The sequence below is a fragment of the Trichechus manatus genome, unplaced genomic scaffold (assembly GCF_000243295.1).
Source record: "Trichechus manatus latirostris isolate Lorelei unplaced genomic scaffold, TriManLat1.0 scaffold00068, whole genome shotgun sequence".
NCBI classification, from domain to species: domain Eukaryota; kingdom Metazoa; phylum Chordata; class Mammalia; order Sirenia; family Trichechidae; genus Trichechus; species Trichechus manatus.
In genome coordinates this window covers 1,745,528-1,773,411 of record NW_004444004.1, presented here as the reverse complement: position 1 = coordinate 1,773,411, position 27,884 = coordinate 1,745,528, and the positions used below count along the sequence as shown (strand labels likewise).

Here is a 27,884-nt window from a genome sequence, read left to right as displayed (position 1 = left end):
TCTCGCCCCGTCTACAGTGACCAAACATCCCTGATTATCTGACTCAGTCCTAGTTTCACACATTTCATCTCATTGTCCCCATCAGCTCACGCACACCTGTAGGCCAGAGGTCCTCACATGGAGATTGTAAGAGAGAATCATGTATCTGTGCGCCTCTGTTCAACACACCAGCAAACATAGGGTAAGGCAAAATGGAAGAGGTGAGGGGAAGTAGAAGAGAAGAAACTGGCAAATCCTAAGGTAGCTATTGGGTGGATCTGAGGTAACTACTGGGTAGATGGGGTTCTCCTTCAATTGAACCGCCCCAGAACCAGAAAACACCAGAAGAGCAGGCTTAGGAACAGCTAAACTAGCACACAGCTTTCCTGGCTATGGATGAGAAGGGATGGCCATGACAAAGACTGACTATGACAGGGCCAGGTCTGGGGGAATATCTTGTTAAAACAGCTTATACTGCAGGTCCCTGTACAGTACCTCTCTGCACTGGGAGGCAAGCTGAGCCTACAGCACAGTGTTTAGTGTTTATGGTTGTTTGGCTTTGACCACTCCCCTCCCCCCGCACACAGCTATCTTTTCCTTTTAAAAAAAAATATTTTTTTTCACACCGTAGCACGAGCTCTCAGATGCTCTCTCTAAAAAAGCAAAAGTCTAGAGATTCTTTCTGCTTTCTGAAGGAGTACAAGGCCCCCTTGTATTTATAACTGTGGACAACATAGCTGGGGGGGCATGAGACAGTTTCTGGACATGCATTCCTTCACCATTTGAAACAGTTTTATTCTCTGGGTCATTATTCCATTCAATTCAACAAGTATTTACTGGACCACTTTGTATGTGTTCAGCCTGCAGGGAGACAAAAGATAATGTGATATAGACCTTCTGCTCACAAACTTCCATACACAACCAATCTTAGCGTTTTAAGGGTTTGGGGAAAGGAGAGGTCACAAGGGCTACCATAGGTTTAATGGACACGTCAGGGAAGGCCACTCAAAGTGTTTTATTTCAGAGGCCAATGGGCACATTCCACCAGGTGGCAGCATGCCTGGGTTTCCAATTTAAGATGCAGAAACTAAAATTTCAAATAAGTTTGCATTCAGTTTAACCCACGGGCCTTTCAAATAGAAATCCTATTCAGAATGAGATCTAAGCTATTTAATACTCAACAACTACAGATGTAGAAAGAAAAGAGAAAAGGCAAGTAGGAACCACAGCCTGCTTTCAATTGGACCCTTCACGCGCGTGCAGACACACACACACACACACACACACACACACACACTCTCCCCCCAATAAAAAGAAAAAAAACACACACACATTAAAATAAAAACAAACAAAAAAACTTTGGTCCTAGAAAATTAGGGGCCATTCAACCAGCTTTCAGTACTCATGGGAACAGACTGAGTATGTCAGAGGAAGAAAAAGCTTCAAATGGCATTGGAGCAGTGCCCTCACACCAGCTGAGCCAGGGCACATCAAGAGGACAACAGGAGATGTGCCACGACCACACTGAGAGTCTTTCACAAGCTTACATTTGAGAAAGCTTCACTGCCCCCTTTACTCTCACAATGGTTCAAAATGTTGTTTGCCAAAATCCATGTGCTGGAAAGTACAATTTTAAACACCACCAACAAAATGGCCTCAGTTAAACTTTCCATGAAAGACTTTATCCACTTTGGTAGTGAACTTTTCTATATTATGGGTACCCTGAGTACACTTGCAGGGAGAGAACTCTCTCTCCCTCTGCTTCTTGGATTCCTTGCTTGTCCCTAGAGAATCTCTAAGTCATATCCATGGCTGCAATCACTCCCCTCTTGTGAGCATGGCATGAGGGATTGGAGAACATCTCATAGTCTCCTTTGGTCGCAGTAAAGGAGCTGTGGGGCTCCAGGCCAGGCCTAGATATAAATGCTCTTTTCCACTGAAGAAGATGTTGCAATCATCATGTCTCCAAAGGGAAAAAGATCTTCCCTCCAATGTCAACCCCTAAGGATTTACACAATCCTCCATTTAGGGGTCAAAGAATCAAGCTCCCAGATTGTGCAAGGCAGTCTGTTCACATGGAAAGGGCCCTGGAATGGAAATCAGAAGACCTGGCTCTCTCATTGATTCTGTAGCCAATGGAGTCAATTCTGATTTATGGCAACCCCATGTGTGTCAGAGTAGAACTATGCTCCATAAAGTTTTCAGTGGCTTGATTTTTTGGAAATAGATCACCAACCAGGCCTTTCTTCTGAGGTATCTCTGGGTGGACTTGAACCTCCAATGTTTTGATTAACAGCCAAGCATGTTAACTGTTTGCACCACCCAGGGGCTCCTCTGGAACCTATACAAGATGCTTAACCCTTCTGGGCGTTTGTCTCCCCATCTGTAAAATTAAGGAGGTTAGATATATAATAAATAATTCCTATGCTGTCAGTATATGTAATAATGTTTTGGGAGGAAGACTTCTCTTCTAAAACCAAAGGGGAACCATAAATGTATGGTCTAAATTACTTTCAGGCCCTCTGTGCATCTCAGGCAATGACAAGAGCCTCAGCAAGGCGAGTCTCCCCAGTGGATCAGTGGAGCTGGTTTATTGCCTTTTGAAATCACCTCCTTGTTTTAGATGGAGTCAGGAGACCTATGAGGAAAAGTATGTTGTAACTTATGGTTTCTTTTTTTTCCTTTAGGAATCTACAGCTACCGGAGAAAAAGGAGAAAAGGGAATCCCTGGTTTGCCAGGACCTAGGGTATGAACCTAGAAGGTTGCTTGCCTGGTTCTCTCAAGTCACCTGGTCCATTTTCTTCCCTGTTTGCTTCTTTCTGTTATGTAACTTGATGGGCAAACTAAACTTCTCTTGTTTCTCAACCCTCTGGCAGATCCCTAAAACCTCCTCCTTGCTTCTTAGCTCCGTTCCCTTGGCTAAGTGACTCCCTTGAATAAGGAATTATGCATCCCCTATGAGTTGGAATCGATTCTACAGCAGCGGGTTTGGTTTGGTTTTACCCTAGGTACCTCCTCAGCCTGTTTACTCTCCTTGCCCTCTTCTGGGCTTAAGAATGGCATTAGTATTGTCTTGCTTTGATTCCATTGTACTCCAAGGGACTGTCGGGGGCGGGGGGGAGGAATGGAAGAAAGAGGGCTAAGTTCAATCTCTATAGGACATAAACAAGCCTGGGACGTTCTAGAACACAGTGAGTGCTGTTTAGAGTCAACAGTTTTCAATAATAATCTCACTTCAAATGGAGAAATATCTATTAGCCTCTTTGATTCCTAGATTCAGACACTTAGGTCTTGGGCTACAAGCACTTGGCCAATCTTAGCCTTAAAGAAGTAACATTTTAGAGAATTGTGTTTTTTGCTTGGCCATAAAGCTTGTTAAGAGTCCTTTGAGTATTTAGCTATACTTACCCATTAGCCTGCCATTTCGCTCTCTATTTTTCCCTACTCCCTTGTCTTGAAAACACATAATCACCCACAAAGAATGCATTTGGGCTGGGAGAAAAGGGACCCTCCCATAATCTATTTAAAAATCTCATGACTTGGAACTAATGCAAACTAAGTATAATACACCCAGCCCTTCCACCAAATTCCGCCTAGTACTTAAAATGTTTCCATTTATTTAGCTCTTAAAAATGCTCCATGTGGCTATTCAGACTGGTGGATTAGTGCTTAGAAAGAAGTCATTAAGCCAGATCTAGAAACATTCTCTTACCTGATTTGAAAAAAATAAAAACAAAAACCAAACCTACTGCCAGTGCAGTTGATTCGGACTCATAGTTACCTGATTTTAGGAGCTGCTAAATCCTCAACTCAGTTGGATAGCTTTGTTGTATAAGTCTAGTGGCTTTTTCTAGTGTGGGCTCTTAATCTTTCTAAGATGTGTCTATTCTCTTTACAGGGTCCCATGGGTTCAGAAGGAGTTCAAGGCCCTCCAGGGAGTCAGGTATTTTGGTTAAGATCATTAAAGACTTGATGTACAAAACCCTAATCAAGAGATCCTCTTGCTTTACTTAACATGGCCATAAATCCGAAGGGAGACATTGACTGTAATGCAAATTGTCCACCTCCCTTTGGTGGATATAATCTTAGCCACTCTCTTCTTTTGTTTTCACCCAAGAAAATGGGTCGCTAGTGTCAAATCTGGTTCCGTGGCATACCACGATTTGATCATACTACTTTGATATGTTATCAGGGCCTAGCAAGGCCAGCCTACTTATATCTGTCTCTAGGGTTGTGGCACTTGTACCTCCTTATATGCAGGTTGGCTATTTATTGCTATATTGCCTTCTGGAAGACTTTATAACTTCTAGAGTCAGGTAGAAGCCAGATCCTGGAATGCCAGGCAAGATCCCTGTGCCATTTGCCCAGGCCTAACCAAAAGACCAGCCCCCTCCTATGATCTTAGACATTCAACTTAGTGGTAACTGTGTTTCTATCACAGGGCAAGAAGGGGTCCTCAGGTTTCCCTGGGTTTAATGGATTCCCAGGAATTAAGGTAATGTTGCTGGGAAGTAAAAATCCAGGGTTGGGGAGGTGGAAGGGTGAAGAATTACCATACATATCTACATATGAGATGAAGTATTTTTAATATTTTGAAGTTTTAGATATTGCTCTTTTCTCAAGAAATGCACATGCAAGCTACTTTGGACACACAAAACTTATTACATAGATGCTATTTGATCAGTGGCAGACCAAGGGGTAGGGGCTGGTGGGAGCAAGTCCATCCCTCTGACAAGGAATATTTTATTACTGATATGTTCACAATTGCCAACTTTTTAATTTTATTACTATTTTTAAATTCTCTGTGGTATCTGGGGCAGGCAGCTCCTACTACCCCACCCTTGATATGCCACTGTATCTGATTCTGATACCTGAGTCCTTCTTTTGGGAGAAGTAGGACTCCTTTAACTTCCTCTACCTGACATCATCCACTGTCATGCAGTGACAGTAACAGAGTTCCAGGGCTGCTGAGAGAAAAAAAAAAAAATGAAACTCTGTTCCCTCCATGTTAGCACCTCTTGGGTGGATCCATATTGTCTAAGCCTCTGATATGTTTTCCAGGTCCAGAAGGAGATTGTCCTGTAGTAGGGTTGCAAAGTAAAATTGGAAGCCCTTATCCTTGACAGATTTGTAATTGAGTATCAGGCCTCTGGCCTGCCTTGTCCTACCTCCATATTAAATTTATTGGACTTTGAAGTTAATTTATGCACTGGTTGACCCTGGAAATCAGGAGTTACAAAAGAAGGTATCTTTCACTCTCCTGGAGATTGACTTTGAGGGCACATAGCTCTTGAGTGATGAGGTCATGGAAATATTTAACCTTTGCAGGGTAATAAAGGTGGCATTGGCCTGCCAGGCCCGGATGTTTTCATTGATACAGAAGGTGCTGTAATATCAGGTACAACTTTTCATTGATTTGAGTGAAGAAGAAAAGGCAGAGCATTAAATTTTATATCCTTATAATTGTTAAGAGGATACTTTGTCAGCCACTGGATTGTTGCTAAGCCCGACACTCCCAAGGACCCAAATGCTGTTTCAAGGGAAGATTCATGGGCTCCGAGCTTGGGGAATGAAACTAACTTTCATCTCCTGGGAAGAGAGGCCAAGTCCAACATTCCATTTTTGTGTTGGGTCCACCAAGATTTGGGTCTGCGTTGGCCTAGATATGGGTAAAATAATTCTCCTGGTGATGCTTAGGGAAGAATTGACATCCTCCCCAGATGGGCTGACTTCAGCCTGATGCTGTAGGACACTCAAGGTCTCATGTAGATGGTCCGATGAGTGCTTGAGCTTGACAATTTCAAGGAAAATAGAAAAAAAGTATCTTTGGCTAGGGGGCAAGTGGTTGATACCTCAATAATACCATGACACTTGTCTTCACCTTTCCTTGTCCTAGTTACTGTGTATGCCCAACTCTTCATTTTGCTTTCCTTAAATATCCAAATGCCCAGTGTTTCCAGCTACTTCTTGCTTGACCAAAGGCTTCTACTATAATGCCTCTTCCACCTGAGTCTCAATAATTTATCCCTCTCCTGTCATCCTCTCAGGCCCATGCCCTGTCTTGTAAATTCATTCAAACTGACTTATTAATGGTCAACAGATATTTCCCATGTTCCAGTCCCAGGAAGCCTATGTGTGCAACATGAATGGTGGATTTCCACACCTTAACCCAAACAGTGGGCATTTGAGGCATTACAGCAGATTAGTAGTAGTAGAATTCTTCTAATACTTATCAGATCTTACCGTGGAAGCTAGGCCCTGACCAGACCAGTTCTGAACACTAGTGGAGCCTTGGCTCTGGTAGGCCCATTATCATGTGAGGCCATTAGCATCTGTGAGACCTGGGAAGGGCAAGAGAGGCACTTCTAACTCCAGGCAACTCCCTGCATTTCTTCCTAGGCACTTTGTGCCATTTGTGGACCTCCTCTGGGTTTGCTTACTGCTTTTTTTTTTTTTTGTATTATAATGCTAGGTTATCCTGGAGACCCTGGTATACCAGGCCTCCCAGGCCTTAAAGGAGATGAAGGCATCCAGGGCCCACCTGGCCCCTCTGGCACCCCTGGCCTCCCACCAATCTTATCAGGTGAAATAAACTAACCCGCTCCCTGCAAATATCATTCCTCTATCCACTCTAGTGGCCAGAATCCCCTTCTATACCTCTGAGGCTGGGCACACAGCTTGGCAAAGCCAAAGAAAAGGTAGACTATATAGTCAATAGATTCCCCACTGCTAGCCCAAGGCTAATGTATATGGGCATGGGGCCCAGGTAAGTAGCTTTCCTTTGGACTAAATAATGTACCATAGATAGATAAGCAATCTCAGGCTGCCATGGAGGTTTGCAGCAACCAGAGGAGGCCTGGGTTGGGCTGTCCTGTCCTGTCCTGTCCCTCTACTGTGGACGTGCCATCCCAGCTGATGCTAAAAAAGCCCAGAGGAAAATTTGTACCCAGGCTCTCAATCTATGTTTAACTCAGGTACTAAACGACCCCAGGATCCTATGGGTGACACTCAAACCAATCATCAGAGGGGCATACCAAAATGCCATTCTATAGTACCAAGTGGGAAAAGGGCATGCCAAAGTCCCAGATATAAAGCCTCAGATATTACTTTTAAAGGTACCAGTTTCAAAACTCCTTAGAGATAGGCCTCTCTAAGGATATCTGTGTTCTTAAAGTAGCCACTGGGAGGAAGTATAGCTGGCCCCAACACCAAGGTGGAAAAAATTGAGTGGGAGGCTGAAGACCCAGGTTTTCCAATCAAATTTGCCAATAAACTCTGTGCCATGTTTCCTCATTTCTTTGGGCCTCAGTTTCCCAAGAGGTTAGGTTAGATGATCCCTAAGGATCCTTTTAAGACAAAAGAAGGACAAATGCTTTCCCAAATTCTTCCCTGGAGAATAGTTGTCAACATATGCCACTGATTTGGAACACTTCTGAAGAGTAGGGTGGTCTGATGAGCATTTTTGTCTGGGTTTATCCATCTAGCTGCCCCAGGCACCCTGGGCTCTCAGGGTGTTCCAGGCCTGAAGGGGGACCAAGGAGACCCAGGCCATACCACAGTTGGGGCAACTGGCCTCCCAGGCAGAATTGGTTTACCAGGCCTACCAGGCCCACAAGGCCCACTGGGACCACCTGGTAAGTTATTTCTCTCTTTGTTCTTGAGACTCAGGTGTGATCCAGACTGCAGAATAGTTACATTTTTTGAGGGAACATCTCACAGGTGAGACAGCTAATCTACGACACATGATAACTGCAGCGGGGCGGTGACAAAGGCCCCATCCTCTCTCAGTCAGAGCCCTGCCTCTACAGGTTATCGACTATAGCAGTCAAAGTTTTCTTGTTCGTCAGGGAACAGGCTAGGGCCATCATGATGTCCAAAAACTACCTAATGCTTCTGACTTTTGTTCCTATTTCTATTCCTTTTTTCACTGTTCTCAGTCCATAGGCCTCTGGCCTTTTAGCTCCTGAAGAAGCAGCATAGGTGCTTTCAAGCTTCTCCTGGTCAACAGGGCTCCAATGGGGTGGGCTGAGAAAGGAGAAGCCAAGCCTGGATCCTCAAGGTGGAAAGTGGCTGCTAAGAGCCTACACAGGGCTTATTCTCCTTAGATCTTCTACCTGAGTGTGGGATTCTAGATTCTGAGAGAAAGACTGACCAGCGTTGATTTGGGAACTATTTCCCCAGCATGTTTCTTTGTAACCTAAATCCCCTGACCACTGCAGCTTGCACCATTTCCTCTTTGTCCTATGGGAACTTTCTAGGGTAGGTGTTGGGACTGTTGAGTTACTGAACTTACCTTGTTCATTCCTGTATCCCCAGTGTCTAGTACACTGCCTGGAACATAGTAAGCATTATGTAAGTATTAGTAGAATTAATCGAGCCAACAGGGGATCCTACTGGGGTCTATGTCATGTTTGTTTATTTTTGTCTCTGCTCTAGTTGTTGGGTCTCAAGGACCCAGGCCTTGGCGATTGAGCTGCTCTGCTGAGTTGTGTGAGTCATCAGGCTCATGTAAGGTGCCAATCTTTTTTGTTTCTTTTTCCTGTAGGTCCATCATTTGAGATTGAAACCCTAAAGAACGCAGAACCAGGGTTCCCTGGCCTCCAAGGAAAAAGAGGTCCAAAAGGAAACCCAGGCCTCAAAGGAGTAAAAGGTGATTTTGTCCCCTTGGGTTTCTTTGTTCCCCAAACTCCTCAGAGAAGGCTTTATGAGCAAACAAAAGCCTTGGGAACCTGAACAAAAGCAATCTTGGATCTTGATTGGGGATTTGATATAGGATTATTGCAAGTACTGTATTAAGGGCCTTAAGACTGAGGCTGGCAATTGAAGTCACTAGGAAAAATGGTTTGCAGGCTGCTCTTCCTACCCCGTCGACCTGCAGAAGCCAGTGTTGGCAAACCAGGGCCTGAGAAAGGAGAAGCTCCAACTCCTTCCAGTTTGCAAGGCCAAGGTCCGAAGTCACTAATCATTATTTCAGCCTAAAGAAAAGGGCTCTGAACAGGTCAAGACCTGGCACTGCAAAATAGCCAGCCAGCTGCAGGAAAACAATTCCAGTCCCCACTGACATGGAAGGACTGATTGATTACCTAAGCCCTCGGCTGCACTGCTTCTCTCCATCTTCTTGCTACCTTTGGGTCATATCCCCATTCATTACTTTGAGGGGAAGATGCTAAAGCTCAGATAATTCATTATGGTTGCAGCCCAGGCCAGGGTGGAGGAAGAGGGGGACCTACTAGCTGAAGAGAGGTTTGGGGAATGGGCTTGGGGTTTCAGGTATTTGAGATCTCTCCTCTTCCCTTAAGGAATTAACAGCTTTTCCTCAGCCCCAAACAGAGAAGTCCTACCTTACTCCACTCCTTTCTCATTATCTTGTCATAAAATTTCACTACTTAAGTACCAGAGCTAGTTTAGAAGTTTCTGAAAGCTCAGTCTCTGCAGTTCAGATCCAAGGATGACTTTTTGAGGGGAAAGACCATTAAATTGCAAGTCTGGACTTTAGTATGTTCATCTTGGCCCTTTCCTGACTCACTACAGAGTTGGTGTATTTCTCCATACCATTTTCACTCCTAAAACAGGGGCAACTCTAATGCTCCCTTTCTATATTTCCATTAGGCCAGAAAGTTTCCCCAAAGTCTAGAGTAAGGTATTCCCATGCTTCATTTTACAGGAGAATTACCTAGGGAAAATTACTAAAAATCAGATTCTTGAGTCTGGCCTCCCAAGAGTCTGATTGATGAGGACTGGGAGGGGCCCAGCCATCTGCCTTGTAAACAAGCATCACAGCTGATGGATCACACTTTGGGAAATGCTAATCTGGAGAACAGACTGTTCTCTCCGAGTTTCAGGGAGTATCAATTTCTAAAAGAAGAGGCCTGAGGGTATCTCAGAGGTACCAGTGTGGGCACCAGTTCTCATTTCCTAGACCATAGGTGTAAAAGGTGTAGGTGGTTGGGATGTAGTGCTAGTGACTCCTCAACACTTCTTTAAAGGTGCTTTTCTGAAATCCCCATCAGTTTATTTGGCAGTTGTCTCCTGTGTACAAAATTCAGGGGGAAAAGACATTTTGGTGAAGAGAAACGTTTTGAGTGGTTTGAATTCCAGACCCTCAGTTGGTTTAGTGTAGGCCAGTGGTTCTCAAGTCTGGCTGCACATCGTACTCACTGATGGTCGAGCCCCACCCCAGACTAATGCAATCAGAATTGCTAGTATAGACATACTTGGATGGATAGCGAACCTAGTTCATTTGAATTTCTTCTCTGACCACTTTTTGATTCCCTCCATGGAGTTAGTTGTCTAAGTCACAGATTACTACTATCAGGTCTTCCTTTTTCTTGGAAAGATGACCTGCTTTGTTTCATGATCTTTTTTCTTTTCCTCCAGGGGACTCGGGTTTTTGTGCTTGTGATGGTGGTGTCCCTAACACTGGATCACCTGGGGAACCAGGCTTGCCTGGGCCACCAGGTCTCATGGGTCTTCCAGGCCTCAAAGGAACCCGAGGGATTACAGGCTCTGAGGGTGCAGAGGGCCCAGTCGGGGCTCCAGTAAGTCTTGCCCAGCTTTGGCCCTGAGGGAGCAATAGGGGCTTTCAAGTACCTCTCATGCTTCACTGACCACTTTTCTAAAGCACATTTAAAAAAAAAAAAAAAAAAACCGAAAAACCAAACCCACTGTCGTTGAGTCAATTCCAACTCATAGCAACCCTATAGGACGGAGTAGATCTGCCCCAAGGTTGTGAATCTTTACGGAAGCAGACTGCCACATCTTTCTCCCACAGAGCGGCTAGTGGGTTCAAACCGCCAACCTTTTGGTTACCAACCCAGTGTTTTAACCACTGCACCACCAGGACTCACTTACATAAAAAGAGCTAAAACAGAGCTTCAGCTTTTCGATCTGTAATAGGAAGAGGTCTGTCTAGATGTTCCCTAAAGTCCATTTCTACTTTAACCTACCTACCTCCATCCTTTTCTCCCTCCTTTCCTTCTCCCCACAAAATATATATTGTTTACATTTACCTAGCACTGTGTTGGACCCTGAAGATAAAATTGGGATTAAGACTAGGCTCCTACTGGAGGAACTCCCAAGACTATGGCCCCTGGACACCCTGCTAACTCAGAACTGAAGCCACTCCCAAAGTCCACCTTTCAGCCAAAGATTAGACAGGCCTATAAAACACACAATAACACATGTGAGGAACGTGCTTTTTAGCTCAATCAAGTATACGAGACCAAATGGACAACACCTGCCCAAAAGCAAAGATGAGAAGGCAGGAAGGGGCAGGAAAACTGGACAAATGGACATGGGGAACCTGGGGTGGAAAGGGGGAGAGTGCTGGCACATTGTGGGGATTGCAACCAATGTCACAAAACAATTTGTGTATAAATTTTTGAATGAGAAACTAATATGCACTGAAAACTTTTCCCCCAAAGCACAATTTAAAAAAAAACAAAACAAAACTAGGTTCCTGTCTTCAAAGAACTCAAAATTTAGAAAGGTTACAGTAAATAACTCGGCAATTATAATCCAAGATGGCAACATAATAAAGTGCCCAGAGTAGTGTCAAAATGTATCCAAGGACCTGCCTTAGGTCAGACCTTATATTAGGTGCCAGAATTCTATGAAATCTGTATCTCCTGAATATTCCCTTTTGTCTCTTTGTCAGGGTTTATTTGGGCCTACCGGTCCTGCAGGCCCCAAAGGAGAGAAGGGAGAACCGACTCTCAGTACAAGATCAGGGATGCCAGGAGAGCGGGGTGATGATGGCCCCCAGGGGCTCCCTGGTGAGACAGGAGTCCCAGGCAAGGACGGAGTACCAGGTTTACCAGGTCTGCCAGGCCCTCCGGTAAGTTAATCATGCCTATAAATCCTCGCACCTGATTTAGGGGTTCTGATGGCCAATGGCCCATGACACAGGGCAGAATAGAGCCAGTCCTGAAGGGTCTCTTCCTGCCTCTGCCACTGATTCACTGAGGCACCCAGCGCACTTTTTGCTCTGTGCTTTTTCTTTATGTAAAATGGGAATCATTTTCTCAGACTGGGTCATTGTCTCATTTGATATATGCTAGTAACAATTGACCATAACACTTAAAATGCTTCAGCTTCTCCTTGGCTTTCCCCTTCAAGTAATCCAGCTACTCTCTGTGACCTCAACAGTTGCTGTTATCCTGTTTCTTTCCCTCCAGATCTAGAACCTTTTGCATCATCAGATCACCCCAGGATGACAAGGCTTATTTTGTACTAACTAAACTCAGAGGAGGTTGATTGATACACTAGAGTGATAAAGAATTTTAAGAAAAAACAAAGCATTGGTCACACTGGTTACCTCTTTTCTATGGTCAGAGGACTCTCAAGATAAGTCTCTGAGTTGGGTATTCATTCTTTTTTGTATATTGTCTAGGGTGATGCTAGACAGGGCTTTGCTGGAGAAAAAGGGTTCCCAGGACTTCCTGGTAAAAAAGGCCAGCATGGTCCACCTGGCACCCCAGGAATTGGGCTGCCAGGATCTCCTGGACCTCGGGGACTTCCTGGAGACCAAGGAATAGATGGATTACCAGGAGAACAAGGTCTTCCTGGGCTTCCAGGTGAGTCAGAGAATCAGATGTCTTTGGACTTGGAAAACTGGCCTCTTGTAAGATGTAGCTATGACCCAAGCACGTGAAATGTCATAAGAAGCGATTTAGCTGGCTATAATCACTACTGTCAATTTTCTTCAAGGTTGTCGTGTGGAAAAAAGATCATATTGTATTGGGGTAAGCTTTGTGGGCAGAACAATATAGATTTCAACTCTACTTAGTGAAGAACTTCCTAACAGAGCTGTATGAAAATGTAACAGGCTGCCTTGGGAGCTCATGATTACTGGAAGAGTTCAAGCAGAAGCTGGGTGACCATTTACTATGAATGCCATGAAACTAATGAGTGGGAGATTGAGCAAGGTGTCCTCTGAGTTGTATGGTGATATCATTCCATCAGGAAGGAACCCTTCCTCAGTTCATGGAGTGTCAGAATGGGAAGAGACCCTAGTTGTAGCTAGTCTAACCCCATTTGATACCTTAAATCCCCCCTTTTCTATAACTTCTTATTCTACTTGAATATCAGGATTTATAATGTGTGATGATCCTGCTTATAGGTTGTGAAGGTGCTGTGCTAATGACTCATCTTCTTTCATACAACCAGAACAGTTCTTCATCCCAACTTCTATGTTTAGTGGTGTCACACTTCTAGTCATCTAAAGTCGGAAAACTTGAGATTTCTTATTCTTCCATTGCAATGCCTCGTATTCTTCCTTTCCTCTTCTTGCTCCTAAACTCTCATTATCTCATGCCTAGCTTATCAAATGCCTATATGCTTGTCGGAATAAATGGATGTTTGGATGGATGGATAAGTGAGCGAATGACAGCTTCCTAAGTAGTTTCTCATCTCTTACATCCAGACTTTCTCCCACTCAATTCTACTATACATATTACTGCCGATTTAATATCTGTGAAGTATCAGTTTTCATCCTGTTACTCCCCTAATCCAAAGCCCCCAGTGGTCTCCAGTTTGTAGAGGATAATGTCCAAACTCCTTAGCCTGGAATGCAAATGTCTCCAAACATGGGTGCAACCAACCTTTCCAACCATATCATGTATGCTTTATGATTAAAAAAAAATGTATCACATCAGTCTTCACTGTCCCCAAACACATTTCCAACTCCAATATTTTGGCCATGTTGTCTTTTTCTGGAACGGCCTTCCTCTTTTCTGCATGTAGTCACATCCTATTCATCCTTCAGGGTTCAACATAAGTTCCACTTCTTCCATTAAGCCTTTCTTTGACCTCCACAGTATGTTATTGCCAGGTAATTATATATTTCCTTCCATTAATGCTTTGACTTTTCCCAACTACATTGTAAACCTCTGGATAGCAGAGAAGGTGAGTAATACCTCACAGTGTTTCTCAACATGCCTAGCATAATGAAATGTTCCATGAGAGACATATATATTTGCAGAAGAAAGGACTTTCCCAATAACCAGGGGACTATTTCATAGATCCATTTCTCCACTTTCTACCTTGAAGGGTTTAAAAAAAAAAAAAGACAGGATATTAGGTCTTGTAAAATTTTATATGTTTTAAAATCTATTTATTGTGAATTAGTGCAATAAGGATGATGGTACAGGTTAAAATTTTTATGATTCAAGATTCTTAAAACCAAGTCAGTATTTCATTTCACATATTTCTATCAGGGCTGTGAGGAATTTTATCAAATGAAATCATTCTGCCCTTTGGAAGTCCTGGTGACCACTATAGCTTTGCTTCCAAGTTCTCTTCCTAGAGATGTTACTCATGGTCATGCCTAGTGCCCCTCCATCAATTGGGTCATCACTCTAGGTCAACCTATTTCGTAGGCAACGAAGTTTTCAACTGAATTATAATAATATGGTGCCTATAAACTTACACACACCCTAAATCTTCTGGATGTTATCAACATTCCAACTGCTTGAAAACAGGCTGAGTCCACAGACGGGAGGTCATGGGACCATTTCTACCCCAAACTTCACTAGTCCTTGGGCACAGAAAGTTCTTAGGAATATAGTGACATAGTAAGCTAAAGCCTAGGAGATGACTTGTGCCAGAAATATTCTTGTTGCAGTACCAAGAATTTCAAAAAATTATTTTAATTAAAAGCATGAGCTTTCTATTGCTCTATGCTACAACCAAATGTATCCCCTCAAACTTAGCTTTCTTTCCACATAATTTTAAAAACAAATAACCTGTGGGCCCCAGACATTTGCATTGTATTCATTGCTGTTGCCATGAAAAATTAAGATGCTATTCCTAAATGTACCCATGCCAACCACTGGTGGCCCAGGCTAGGCTAAGACAGCTGCATTGCCAATGTAATCATTAGAAGCCTTTCAACCTCATATTGTGAAATATTACAAACCCTGGACAAGCAGACAACTGGCTGTTTCCAAAGAGGTTCTGCTCCAGATGCTGGTAGTAATCAATCATCCTGGTTATTACTGAAGCAGCTACTGTGTGCTTGATCTTGTGTGGGTTCTAGCCCTCTCCACTCGGTCCACAGAGAATTTGATTGGTGGACATTATCTGGGCCCAAGGGTCTTCAAGGAACTTCTGTCCTGGTTTAATTTTCTTCTTTACTTGCTTGGTCTAGGTGACTGCTGCTGCAGGGAGAAGGTTGGTAAAGGAGTCGTAGACACAGAGGGAGGTGAGAGCTAGCTAGGTCTAGAGGTTCTCAGACACCAGTGTTAGCACCCCCCCCTTTTTGTTCACCATTGTCTCAGACACTCATAATGGCCTGAGCACCACTCTAGAGACCCTGGTTGGGGAGGAGTGGTCCTGAGCCTGTGGTGCAAAGACTAACACTGACACTGCTTTAGAGACTCTTTGACACATATCTCCTGGGGGAAGTGCAGGAGTAAGTGGGCATGCAGCCTCTGAGAGTGGTCGATTGCCTTCACCATGCATGTTACTGGCTTGGCTGATCTCTACTTTAAGCACCTTCATTTTCCAAACTTCACTGGGGCCATAACTTGCTTTGGGAGGTACCTGGAAAGATCCATACGTGTCTGATCTTTAGTCACTGGATCCAGAGCAAATGGAGATGTCAGAATCTTGATAACCAAAGAACCTTTTTATTCTGAAGATGAATTTTTGCATTAATGGGAAATTCGGAATAATTAGGTTATTTATTACACTTCCAAAACAGAGCATGGGTAGAGCTGATCTCTGCTTTGTTGAGAAGGCTCTGAATCCAGGGATGTAACGTAAAAGAGCTAAATAGCAGTAGGATTTGACGTTTTTACCTTTTTGCCATTTTGACCCTCAGCTTGCAATACACAAATTTGGTGTGGTGTACAGGACTAGCCTGCAGCAAAATTATGAAGGGAAGCATGTCTTTTATTCCCTCTAGTTTCTACTCATCTTCCCTTTTATCATCATTTTTCTTGTTCTGGAGCCTTTCCAAATGCCTGTCATTGGCACCATCCTCTAAAGGCTTTGTTTTTATCTGGCTGTCACAGATGAAAATAATCTATTAAACTGATCTGACAAGTTTAGGATGGATGGTTTCATGTTTGGACCCAGCCCAGATATATATATATTTAACCCATTTCTTGGTTTAATGGAACTGCAGTGGTGGAGATTGACACATGGGAGCCAATGAGCTGTTGAGATACTTGAGAGCAGAAGAGTCTTATGTAGGGTCCCTTTCATGGTACCATTTATGGAGGCAGTTCTTCAGCCTAGTTCAAAGAACCCCAGGTGGAGTCGAGCACAGGGTTAGGAGCCCTCTCCCAGTGAAGCATCTTACCATGAGGTGCTCACCCATAGACCTTACCCTCAAAAAATAACTCAGTCATCTCAATATCTGTTGGGATGGAGTTGGTTGTGACCACCTATTGAGGAGGATCCAGGCCTGGGGCAATCTCTCCCCCTGTGGAAACATGACTATAGAAACCTAAGGTATATAAGGCAGAAAGTTGCTGCTCAGGCTATAAAGTGACCGAGTTAGAAGCTAGGGGATAGCCTTGCATTAGCTCTTTTGAATACTCCTCAAGTAAGATAATAAGAACTATTATTCATTGAGCACTTACCAGGGTGCCAGGCACTGCGCTAAGTGCTATTAGCAGTATTTCATGTAATCCACACAAACACCAGATAAGGTAGGTAGTTCCCATTTTACACGTGAGGTTCAGAGAAGTTAAGTATCTTGCCCACACAGCTATTTAGTAGCAGAACTAGGATACAAACTCAGTGCCCGCCCTCATAACAATTACATTATGCTGTTCAATTGCCAATCTTGATTTAGAAATAGTATGAGTGGGCTAAAACTGCCATAAAGCCTTTGTATTTGCAAAGAAAAGTGGGGTTGGAGCGTGAGTGCCAGCCAGTTGAGTAAGTAGTCTGAATCATAGGTTGTATACATAGCTTTAAGGAATGCAATTGGTGATTTATTTTAAGTACAGGCAAAAAGCTATAGCAGTTTATTACAACTGTTGGCTCTGTGGCTTAAAAGCAGGCCTTGGGGGATTGTTTTAATGAACAGGCAAGACTTAATTTTAATTAGCATAGCAATTGTTTGTAAACGGCACTTGAGGGAGCCAACAAACAATTTGTTCACCAGTATTTTATTAAGCCTCCCCTCTGTGATCTTATAGACTCTTTTTATTTGCATTATGAATGAGCAAGAAAGAATTTGCTAGGGGAAAGGCTATGCATGTCTGTTTCAAAGTCTTGAATATTAAAAGTGACTGCCCCTTTTCCCTGAGTAACAGAGCTGACAGTTTCAAATGAGGAGCTGAAGGAAGGGTCTTGGTTTGTCTGACATGGACAAGAGAGTGAACTTCAGTGTTCACCTGGTACAGACATATATGTTCATCTGACCAAAGACATTAAATAGGTCTCAGTAGATCCCACATGAGGTGTCAAAAAAACTCAATGGTTTGGGAAAAGCCTCATTTCAAGAAAAGGGCAGACATGTAAACCTGAGGAGTCTTGACTTCAAACCCTCCAATTTAGTCGTGTGGGTATAATAGACCCTTAGGACTAACCCCAAGCACCCACCCTAGGGAGAAGCTCTGTCTGAGGGCAGGGTGAGTAGTCAGTTGCCATTTGCTGCTATTCCTGCGTAGGCTACCTCTAGGAAACCTTGTTAGGTAACAGCTGCTGTGTAAGTGGCTGTCCGCTAGGCACCGATGGTTTGGGAAGGAAGATCTTGGCGCTTGGACACTAAGAACATTTGCATCTGTAAACAGTTGCACTCTAGGAGTAACTCCCAAGAGTTTCTGATGCCACCATTGTTCGGCGTGGGCTGCCAGCTACTGGATGGGAGGAGAACGTGGTCATTCCATAAAGTGGAATGGGGTGGGAGTTAAGGAGTATGTTAGGGGGGAATCTCCCTTGACTCAGTGCATTCACCAGATACTTACATGTTACCGTTTACAGGAATCACATTGCCGTGTATTATTACTGGGTCATATGGTCCACCAGGCCTCCCAGGAGCTCCTGGAGTCCCAGGTATGTAATGGGGCCAGAGAAAGCCACTGAGCACAGCTATAAGAGCTGTGGGCCTAAGGAAGCAGAGTGCAGCCCAGCAGCATTTGGGTATCCACATTCTTCCTGAGCAGGCAGCCTTGGGGCATTGAGGCAATAGAATGGCTGCTGGAGAGGGCAGTGTTAGGAGGTAAGGATAGGAGAGACCCTCCAAAAGACTAGGAGTCTTGACTGAACATCAGATGTCGTACCTAACCACACTGACTTTCCTTTCCCCTCACCACTTACATTTGGGTTTTCAGGCCCTAAAGGGATCCGTGGCTACCCTGGGACTCCAGGCCAGCCTGGAGTACGGGGAGCTAAAGGAGAGTCCGGAAGTGCTGGATTAGTTCATCTCCCTGAATTGCCAGGTAAGGAAAGGAGCTTCTCCTTTTGTGTGAGTGTGTGTTTGGATTGTGGTAGCCCTTCGCCAATTACAGGAAGCTAGGTTTGCTCTCTGGTGTGGGTGTGAAGGTTTGATTTCATACCCAGGCAAGACAGAGTTTAGAGCCATAGAATGATAGCATATCAGAGCCGTAAGGGCCCTTGGAGATCAACTGGGACAACCCATTCACTTTCAGATGAGGAAACTCAGACCCAGGTGGAAAATGACTTGCCTGAGATCACAAAGCTCGATCACTAGTGACCAAGCTAGGACTAAGAGCCAGGTCATTTGACTGCCAGTTCTATGGCAGTTTCCTGAATCAACTCTTTAAAGGCAGGAGAAAGAGATTCAGATCAGTTAGAGGAAAGTTGTCCATTTCTATCCCTTTTCTTATACCCTGTTCCAACCCGTGCTTCGTTGTTTAACACGACACCAGTGGTTGTCAGTGTGGTGCCTGGGCCAGCAGCTTCGACAGCACCTGGAAACTTGTTAGAGATACAAATTCTTGGCCCCTCTCCAAGACCTACTGATCAGAAACAAAGGAGGTGGGGCCCTGCAATCTGTGTTTTAACATGGGTTCCCCACCCCAGGTGATTCTAATGATGCTCAAATTGAAGAACCACCAGTGCCCTTACAGCATGGGCTCATCTTGGGCCATGGGCTCTTGGGGTTTATTGGTGCCTCAGTTCCTCCCCCACCCAGGGAGGGGGAGGAATCCCAGCAGGAGTTAGACAACTCCAGAAGAGGTTGGGGCTCTTGCCAGGAGGTCTCAGGTGTAGCCTGTGCTCCGTAGCAACTGTACGAGCCCCAGGAGCAGGTTGCTGAGCTCTGCCCAAGGGCCAGAATTCACTGAAACAGAACCTCCTCCAGGTCACATGGTGCAGTCCCTGCCTCAGGATTAGTCTTCCTAGGACCAGAGATTCCTGATCTTCGAGAGAAGTGACACGTTATTAATATGTTAGCTTCATATAGAAAAATCTGTCTCGGGGATCTCTACCCAGACAAATTGCTTCTAAACATCCATGGCCTTTATTTTTTGCCTCTTTACATTTAGGATTTCCTGGACCTCGTGGGGAGAAGGGCTTGCCTGGGTTTCCTGGGCTCCCTGGAAAAGATGGCTTGCCTGGGAATGTTGGCAGTCCAGGTTTACCAGGTCCCAAGGGAGCCCCTGGTGACATCTTTGGTGCTGAAAATGGTGCTCCAGGAGAGCATGGCCTCCAGGGATTGCCAGGGGACAGAGGATTTCCTGGAGACTCTGGCTTTCCAGGACCCAAGGGTGACTCTTATCTAACAATCTACCGAAAAACCTTTCAGTAACTGGTATACTTGCATGAATCGGGGCTTCTGGGGTGATGGACTACTTAGGGGGTTAAAATAAAATACCATTTTGTTCTGTCCCTCCTTTTTTTGGAAATTTCCTTAAGTGGCGTGAGTCCATTTTCCTATCTTCATAATTCCAGGAGTGACCATGATTTCTTGCAAAGCCTTTGGTTCACTGCCAGGAATAACAACAAGGATGTTGCTGAGAAAATAGTAGCACCTGGGATGAGTCCTGAGCCAAGCTCTTCCTCTGGAAGTTGATTTGGTGACCTGGTCTCTACTATCAGTCTAGGCTGTGATCGTCTGCCCTTTCCTTTCACTAGGTTTTCTTGGGAAGTCCGGCTTGCTGGGCACCAAAGGTGAGCGGGGCAGCCCTGGAGCACCAGGACGAATGGGGCAGCCAGGCCCCCCAGGGCCAGGTGGCCTGTTTGGCATCAAGGGAAAACCTGGTCTCCCAGGAATAGCAGGCTTTCCAGGCTTGACAGGTAGGTCCTTTGGAGAAGGAGCACCAGCTTGACAGACTGCAGCTCAGCTCTGGGTTCAGGTGCCCTGAAGGGCAATAGCAGCAGTGCGGCAGGGTCAGAATTGAAATGAGACTTGACTTTCCTAATCTCTCAAGTTTCAAGTCACCCTTGCAGTGCCAAGCAGAGCAGACTTCTGCAGTTTAGCTCCCGCAATATTATAACAAATTATCCCCACCCCCCAATAAGGACTCCCTGGGTGGTGCAAACAGTTGAGCGCTTGGCTGTAAACAGAAAGGTTGGTGGTTCAGACCTACCCAGAAGTGCCTTGGAAGAAAGAAAGCCCTGACAGTCTGCTTCTGAAAGGTCACAGCCATGAAAACCCTATGGGGCACAGTTCTACTCTGCAATACATGGGGTTTCCATGAGTCCGAATGGACTCGATGGTGACTGATTTGCTTTGTTTTTTTCCCTCCCCCATATCCTCATGTCCCCTTTTCATGCTTCAGCCTCTCCCCTGCCTTCCCTAGTTAGAGAAGTCAGCCTTGTTGTTGAGGTAGGTCTAGCCCAGTCTCCATTGCCTTCACTGGGGCAGTGGGGAGCCTGCTTTGGGATGGAGGAGGAGCTTGAGCAGAGTGTGACTGCTCTGGCCACTGCCTCTCAGATGAGCATGCCCCTGAGGATCCATGGCCAAAGTGTCTTTCACTCAGCAGTGGGGCCTGCCACACCCTGGTTCCAGCCTAGTGTTCGCAGCTTGCCTTTTTCTAGCACCACCCTCTTCACCCTACCTCGGTGACTACATTACCCCTCCTCCCCTTACTCCTGGCCGAGTGACTGAAGTTGAGTTATTTGCAGAGCCACTAATATCCTTTTTCTCCCCTTTGTCCTTCTTCTATGTTTCTGGGGTGTTCACATAGGCTGTCCAGGTGAGAAAACACAGCACACAAGCTCACAGACTAACACCCTCGCCAGCTTTGCCGCTCAGTGAATTATCTGACTATACACTATAACCTGGTGTGGCCTGCAAGGCCAGGGATCCCTGAACTCACGCACTGGGGTTAGCTCCTATTGAATTTCCTTCCCTTGTAGCGGGATCCTCTTCACAGCCTTCCATTCGAATCCTGGGGCTTGCAGCTACTTGATGCTTTTCAATCCTTAGAAAGCCAAGTCAGCCATTCATTTAGGCCCTTGGGGGCCCAAATACCTCTGTCGTCATTGATTTAATCCTTTGGTTTTTTAATTTCCTTGCTTTGTACCTGAACATTCCACTTTGGCAGCAGCTCAGGAGGTTAATCCCCTTGACCAGTTTAAAGCATGGTTAAAGTCTCCGAATACCTAGGAGACCAAATGGGCCTTGGGGATTTCTACAGTATTTGGCACTAGGGGGTCTTTCAACCTTAATGCCAAGGAACTGCCTGATTTAACTGCTTGCATGAGGGATTAAAAGGGCAGCCCTGAATCCATGGCTCCCTGGGAAGCTGAAACAACAGCTCAGCTTTAACCTCTCCTTCACCGATTGGCTCAGGAAACAGCCATTGTGGGATGATTCAGACAGGAAGTACTAGGAAACTGGAGCTCAGTTGCCACCCTGGCTTCCCAGAGCCCCATTCAGAGGCTAAAGTGTGAACCACATTCATAGAGGGTGAAGAAGTGTAATCAGAAGGGGTTTGCTCTCCCTGCCAGCTACTGTGCCATGCTGGAGGTAATAGCCATTGGCGTGGTGCTCTGGGTGGTAGGTGCTAATGCTTCAGCTGACTAAGAACTCTGCCTATTAGCAGACTGCATATGCCAATGTTAAAGGGCCATTTACGAAACCCAACAAGCCAACCAACGAAAAGCCATGGGAACGGGCAGTGGCCCAGATTGAGCCAGAGCCTCACTTGACAGCTGTCCTGTGTTCTCTCCTGTGCTGATTCAGGACATCTTGGAAACAAAGGCTCAAGAGGTGAAGCAGGTCTCCCGGGATCAACTGGAAAGAGAGGTCTGCCTGGGTTCAAAGGCCTTCCTGGATCTGCAGGGCTAATAGGCTTCCCGGGGAGCCCAGGCTTGCCAGGGGCCACAGGGTTGCCAGGCCTCCCAGGCCCAAAGGGTAAGTGAAGTGATCACCAAGGCACCAGTGAGTGCCACCAAGGAGCATCCAAGCTGTCCACTTGTCCCTCCCTCTCTGCCAAGGAATGGGAGAATGGGGAGGGAGATGGGCAGGGCTTTTGGTGGCAAGTTCTTTAGACAAGGCTAGTGTAAAGAAGGATCTCCAGCCAAGGTGAATCACCCTCACTGCCTGCTGGGTAGAACACTGGGCCAAATATCACGGTCGGTAAAGCCCAGGACAGTAACAGCCACACTGGGTTTACTTACTTGCACAACCTCTACCATGGAACTTGGTAGCTCTCACTTCCTGTGATTGCTCTGATATCCGTCAGAGGTTGGGCAGGTGGCTTCTCCATAAAGTGTGGCTGATCCAAGGACACACAACTGGTTAGCAGCAGAGTCAGAACTAGAGCTCAGCTCCCTGCCTCCTGGCCCTAGGTTTTTTTTTTTTCTGTACCACATATGAGCTCTAAACTTGGTGAATCTTAAGACAGGTGCCCACCTCCTGTGTTCCTTAATGCCATGCCCAGGGAAGTAGCATAATGTATAATAACTAAGAGCGTGAGCCTTGGCGTTAGAGAAACCTGGGTTTAAATCCCTTCTCTGCAACTTCCTAGATGTGTGACCTTGGGTAAGTTATTTAACTTTTCTGAGCCTCAGTATCCTTGTACATAAAACAGGGATAATAATAGAAGTTCTTGTTTTTCAACAGGTGAGAAGGGGTCTGTTGGACTTACAGGTTTTCCAGGGATACCAGGTCTCCCTGGTATTCCTGGTACAAGTGGATTAAAGGGAGTCCCTGGGTCAGCAGGAAGAATTGGAACATCTGGACCTGCTGGTAGCCCTGGTGAAAAAGGTGAGCTGGGGAATTGAATTCTAGAACTACCACCCACACTTCCAAAGGTACATTTTGTTTATGGACTTTGTCATTCCTGTGGCTTAAACCAACCTTGTGTTAGATCATAAGATTTTGGGCTTCTGAATTATGTCCTTTGAAACTAAAAGACGTAATCACTTAACACTGCATGTTAGAGGCCTTGCTTATACATTTGCCTATGATCATGGGAGGAGAGTTTTGAGTATGTTCAAAAGTTGCTGATAGACTTTGGGCTTGTAGAGGGAGAGGGCATAAATAGAAATGCAATGTTGGGAGAATGGGAGTGGGGAAGAACATGGAAGGGCCCAGAAAGTGGGCCTGGTTCTGGTGTGGGAAGAACTGATATGCTAGGTCAGCCCATGCCTGACCCTATGTCTAAGCTCTCTTACCCTGATCTCATGATCTCCATCCCTGCAGGGGACAGAGGCAATCCAGGGCCAGTCGGACAACCCGGCCCAAGACTCCCAATGCTGAATCTTTTGTTCAAAGGAGACAAGGGCTCCCCAGGCTCAGCTGGATCAGACGGATTTCCAGGGCCCAGAGGTGCTGGGACAGGGAATGGGCAGGAGAAAAGCCCAAGAAAGGTTTTATGACCCAACTTGACTTCCTTCCTGAGAGAAGTCCTCCATTACAAGGCCCCTCAGAGCAGCAGTGGGTGGCAGCAGGGGATGCAAGGAGGCTGCCTTCCCTGGGCTTGAGGGGTGCCTGGACTTTGAGACTGCCATTTGTCATTGCCGCTGGGGAACTAAGTTTTTGACCCACAGGCTATGGCAACCCCGGAGGAGCCCGACAGGTAGTGGGATGTGAGCACTGAGCAGCTTTCCCACTGCTGGAGCTGGGTTGCCTGAGTGGTGCCCCCTAAGGCTGAAGGCCCCTCCCCAACCCCCACCTCCACCTGCTCCCAAGCCTGTATCGTGCCTGTGACTCTGGGGACCTGCACCTTGGCAAGCAGGTTTTCTCTTTCCCGTAATCTATTTCCAAACCCTTTTGCTTCTTTTACAGGTGACAAAGGAGACGCTGGCCGCCCTGGACCACCAGGCCTCCCTGGAGCTCCCGGATTCCCTAGCTCTATCAAAGGACTTATTGGAAGGCCAGGCCCCTCTGGCTCCTTGGGACTATGGGGCTTGCCTGGCCTGAAGGGGGCCTCTGGGATCAGAGGCTTCCCGGGAATGCCTGGAGAAACTGTAAGTGTGCCCAGCTCTTTGTCTCTCCACCAGGGAAGGGCTTCCCACAGCAGGAGGAAATGCCCCTTTTGACAACCTTTCTGATACCAGCCTACTTCCCAGCCCCTTCCCCCAAGATGTCCTCAGACAACTCCCTCTCCTTGAGTCTGATGGGTCTTCTCACCCTTTTCTGAGCATCCCCTCTTCTGTGCCTTTGTTCATGCTATCTCCTCCACAGGCAGGGCTTCCTCCCTCCTCTAAAGTTGCCTAATACCTGCCATCCCTAAGGCCCAGCCCAGGCCCTATCTCCTCAGGAACCGCTGAGCTCCTACCAGGCTGGCCCTTCTACACTTCTCACTGCCTATATCGATCCTAGTTGGGTCTGTGTGGGTCTGATTTCCTCAGCAAGATCAGTAGAGCTTGAGAACAAGGACCCCCTTACATGCTTTCTTGTCTGCGCCCCGCTGCCAGCATCCCACATTGAGTTGGGCACATTATAAGAATTCAGTACAGATGTCTTGATGTTTTGACAGAAAGGTCTTTTTTTTTTTTAATATATATTTATTTATTTTTAATTTTTTTTATTGTACTTTAGATGAAGGTTTACAGAACAAATAGTTTCTCATTAAACAGTCAGTACACATATTGTTTTATGACATTGGTTAACAACCCCATGACATGTCAACACTCCCTTCTTGACCTTGGAGGACCTTTTTTTTGGTGAAAATATACATAGCCAAAGTTACACCATATTAAAAGTTTCTGTGTGTACAATTCAGTGACATCCATTACATTCTTCCAGTTGTGCTGCTATTCTCACTATCCTTTTCCAAATTATTCCATCACCATTGTCTTCAACGCACTGCCCCCTAGGCTTCCCATCAAACCTTTTGAGTTACTGTTGTCAATTTGATGTCACATAGATAATGATTTTTTTTTGTACCTTAGATGAAGGTTTGCAGAACAAATAGTTTCTCATTAAACAGTTAGTACACATGTTGCCCTATGACAATGGTTAACAACCCCACTACATGTTAACACTCTCCCTTCCCAACCTTTTTTTTTTTGGTAAAAATATGCATAGCCAAAGATACATAGTTTCAAAAATTTCTACATGCACAATTCGGTGACGTCGATTATGTTCTTCCAGTTGTGCTGCTATTCTCACTTTAGATGAAGGTTTGCAGAACAAATAGTTTCTCATTAAACAGTTAGTACACATATTGCCCTATGACAGTGGTTAACAGCCCCACAACAATGACAGAAAGGTCTTTGAAGCTTCACGAGAAGCAACAACTGGCAAAGGATCAAGTCCAATTTCTCTGAGCTCTTAAAAGGCAGGGTGGTAGAGTGGGTTTAAGAAGGACACAGACCAGGGTATGAATCTCAGCTCCATCACTCATTAGCACTGTGATTGTATGCACGTTGCTTAACTTCCTGAGCCTCACTTTTCTCATCTGTAAAAACTGGGAATAATATTCAAACCTACTTCACACGGTACATATAAAGCACTTAGCAGTGTACCTGGCCCATAACAGGCTCTGGATATATTGTGGCAATGACAGTATTAGTGTTGAAGCGTCTAAATGAACTGAGTCACAGAACACCTGTACTGCCCCTGCAGGCAAAGTCCCTGTCCTTCAGAAATAACAGTCCATTTGGTGGAGAGAACACACACACACAGACACACACACAGACACACACACACACACACACACACACACACACCCCTGATGCAGTTGCCAAATAAATAGTTCTAAACTGGGTGGTCCTGACTACCGCACACTAGGAGTGGGGAAGCAAGGTGGGAAGGCATTCTGGGAGGACTGCCTAGCATGAGCAAGGCTCAGAATTAGGAGTAGGTACGGTAATGTGCAGGAAAACACCAGGAGGGGAAACAGGTGGAAGGGAGCAGGTGTCCTAGGTAGTGATGGTGGAATCATGGTCCAGTGAGCACAGTGATGGAGCCCAGAACCCAGACTCCTGCCCATGGCACTGCATGGCATTTGCCTTTACTGGGTGCATCTCAGAATTAGTCAAAACCACACCAGGGGAAGAACTGTGCTGATGGCAGCGGACATGCTCACTTTCCAGACTCGGATACTGTGTTGGACATTAGCCAGTGGAGGTAGTTTTTCCTGTGAAAATGGTTAACAGCCCAAATTCAGACTCCAGCACCTGCACATGTACCACCTGCTACCTCATATAAGAAAGAGCTCAGGTTCCCTGCAGAACCAGCAGTGGAGGGCTAACCCTGCGTGGTGGAGAAACATTTCTTTTTGTGCATGAAGAATGGCCCCAAAGCTTTGGCGGGGGAGGTGGTAGCAGACTGTCTGCGGAGCACACCAAGCGCTTGATCTGGCTGTCAATCTCTGTATTTTCTAAGAGACCTACTAGAGCAGCTAGACCTTGATTTCCCAAGATTCCAATTTTCATGGGCAGTGGGAAGTTATGAATGACAAGACCAGGATTAATCTGCAGATCCAATCCCTCCCCTAAAAACTCTAAGTGTGCGCCTCTGCCGTTTGCTCATTGCCTTCTTGTTTGCAAGCTATACTCCTCCACCCCACCCCTGCTACGAAGTACATAATATGCATCTCACAGGCAGTGGCTCGGGAAGTGGGAGGGTGAGCGGGAAGGTGGGAAGCCCTGAGCTCTGGGCAGAAATGATGATTCCCATATTGCTTTTGAAGGGTATACAGGGTCTTAATGGGGCTCCCGGACTCCCAGGAGTAGCTGGTCTCAAAGGTTCTAAAGGTAAGGAACATTTTCTATTTTAATGTGGTTTTTATAAAGCAAGGTGAATTTCTAGCAGGCCCAGGGCTCTCTTAGGGGAGGCTGTATGTTTAGGGGAAAGTGAATTAATTTACATTTCCCCTTTGGCCAAAGCCCCTTTGCAGCCCTCGGTCCTCAAAGAGGATGCAACAAACAGTGATCCCTACCAAGCTGTCTCTCTCTCTGTGGCTTTCTTGGAGCTAAGGAAAAGGCTGTCCTTTGACTGTGTGGATTGACCCATCTGCCTTCCGGTCTGAGCAGCAAGGGGGAACCTTGGCCTCTAGACAATTTTTTTTCCCTGCTGAACCTAGCCCACTGAGCAGGAAAATTTCCCACCCTTGCTGTCATCACTGTTACATTCTGATGATGTTTCAGGGCCCCTCCTATCATCTTCTCTGCCTGTACTGAGCCTAGTGAAGTGTTTCCCAGCATGTCTTGCTCATCAGCTGGAAGTGTCCCAGCATCTTGTTGGTGATTGGTCACCTCTTACCCCATGGGTAATTTTGTCAAGGAGTTCCTCTGGCCATATTGAGTCTAAAAAGATTTTGCATTCAAAGGCTTCCTTTGGTGCAAAATGAGCTATAGCTTCTCCTGATGATTTGAATGATATCTCGTTATCCCCAGGAGATCTAGGCCAGACACTTGAAATTCCCGGTAGCCCAGGACCCAAGGGACAACCTGGGGAGCCTGGTTTTGAAGGTAAGGTTGCTATACTTTTTTTTTTATTGTACTTCAGGTGAAGGCTTACAGAACAAATAGTTTCTCATGAAACAGTAGTACACATGTTGTTTTATGACATTGGTTAGCA

At 45.6% G+C, this 27,884-nt stretch overlaps 1 protein-coding gene across 1 annotated transcript in view; it reads left to right on the top strand.

The window, feature by feature from the left end:
- Window positions 1-27,884, top strand: part of COL4A6 (collagen type IV alpha 6 chain) — a 376,063-nt gene that overhangs the window by 325,916 nt on the left and 22,263 nt on the right. Inside the window, exons 14-35 of the mRNA XM_012556521.1 lie at window positions 1,197-1,211; window positions 2,677-2,726; window positions 3,879-3,923; window positions 4,422-4,475; window positions 5,309-5,378; window positions 6,453-6,563; window positions 7,465-7,614; window positions 8,526-8,630; window positions 10,358-10,518; window positions 11,637-11,816; window positions 12,372-12,555; window positions 15,129-15,182; window positions 17,921-17,992; window positions 18,271-18,378; window positions 19,447-19,668; window positions 20,036-20,197; window positions 22,092-22,262; window positions 22,974-23,117; window positions 23,556-23,681; window positions 24,141-24,322; window positions 26,995-27,058; window positions 27,701-27,775. Of these exons, the coding sequence (XP_012411975.1) occupies window positions 1,197-1,211; window positions 2,677-2,726; window positions 3,879-3,923; window positions 4,422-4,475; window positions 5,309-5,378; window positions 6,453-6,563; window positions 7,465-7,614; window positions 8,526-8,630; window positions 10,358-10,518; window positions 11,637-11,816; window positions 12,372-12,555; window positions 15,129-15,182; window positions 17,921-17,992; window positions 18,271-18,378; window positions 19,447-19,668; window positions 20,036-20,197; window positions 22,092-22,262; window positions 22,974-23,117; window positions 23,556-23,681; window positions 24,141-24,322; window positions 26,995-27,058; window positions 27,701-27,775 (2,505 nt within the window). The remainder of the gene's footprint in view (window positions 1-1,196; window positions 1,212-2,676; window positions 2,727-3,878; window positions 3,924-4,421; window positions 4,476-5,308; window positions 5,379-6,452; window positions 6,564-7,464; window positions 7,615-8,525; window positions 8,631-10,357; window positions 10,519-11,636; window positions 11,817-12,371; window positions 12,556-15,128; window positions 15,183-17,920; window positions 17,993-18,270; window positions 18,379-19,446; window positions 19,669-20,035; window positions 20,198-22,091; window positions 22,263-22,973; window positions 23,118-23,555; window positions 23,682-24,140; window positions 24,323-26,994; window positions 27,059-27,700; window positions 27,776-27,884) is intronic.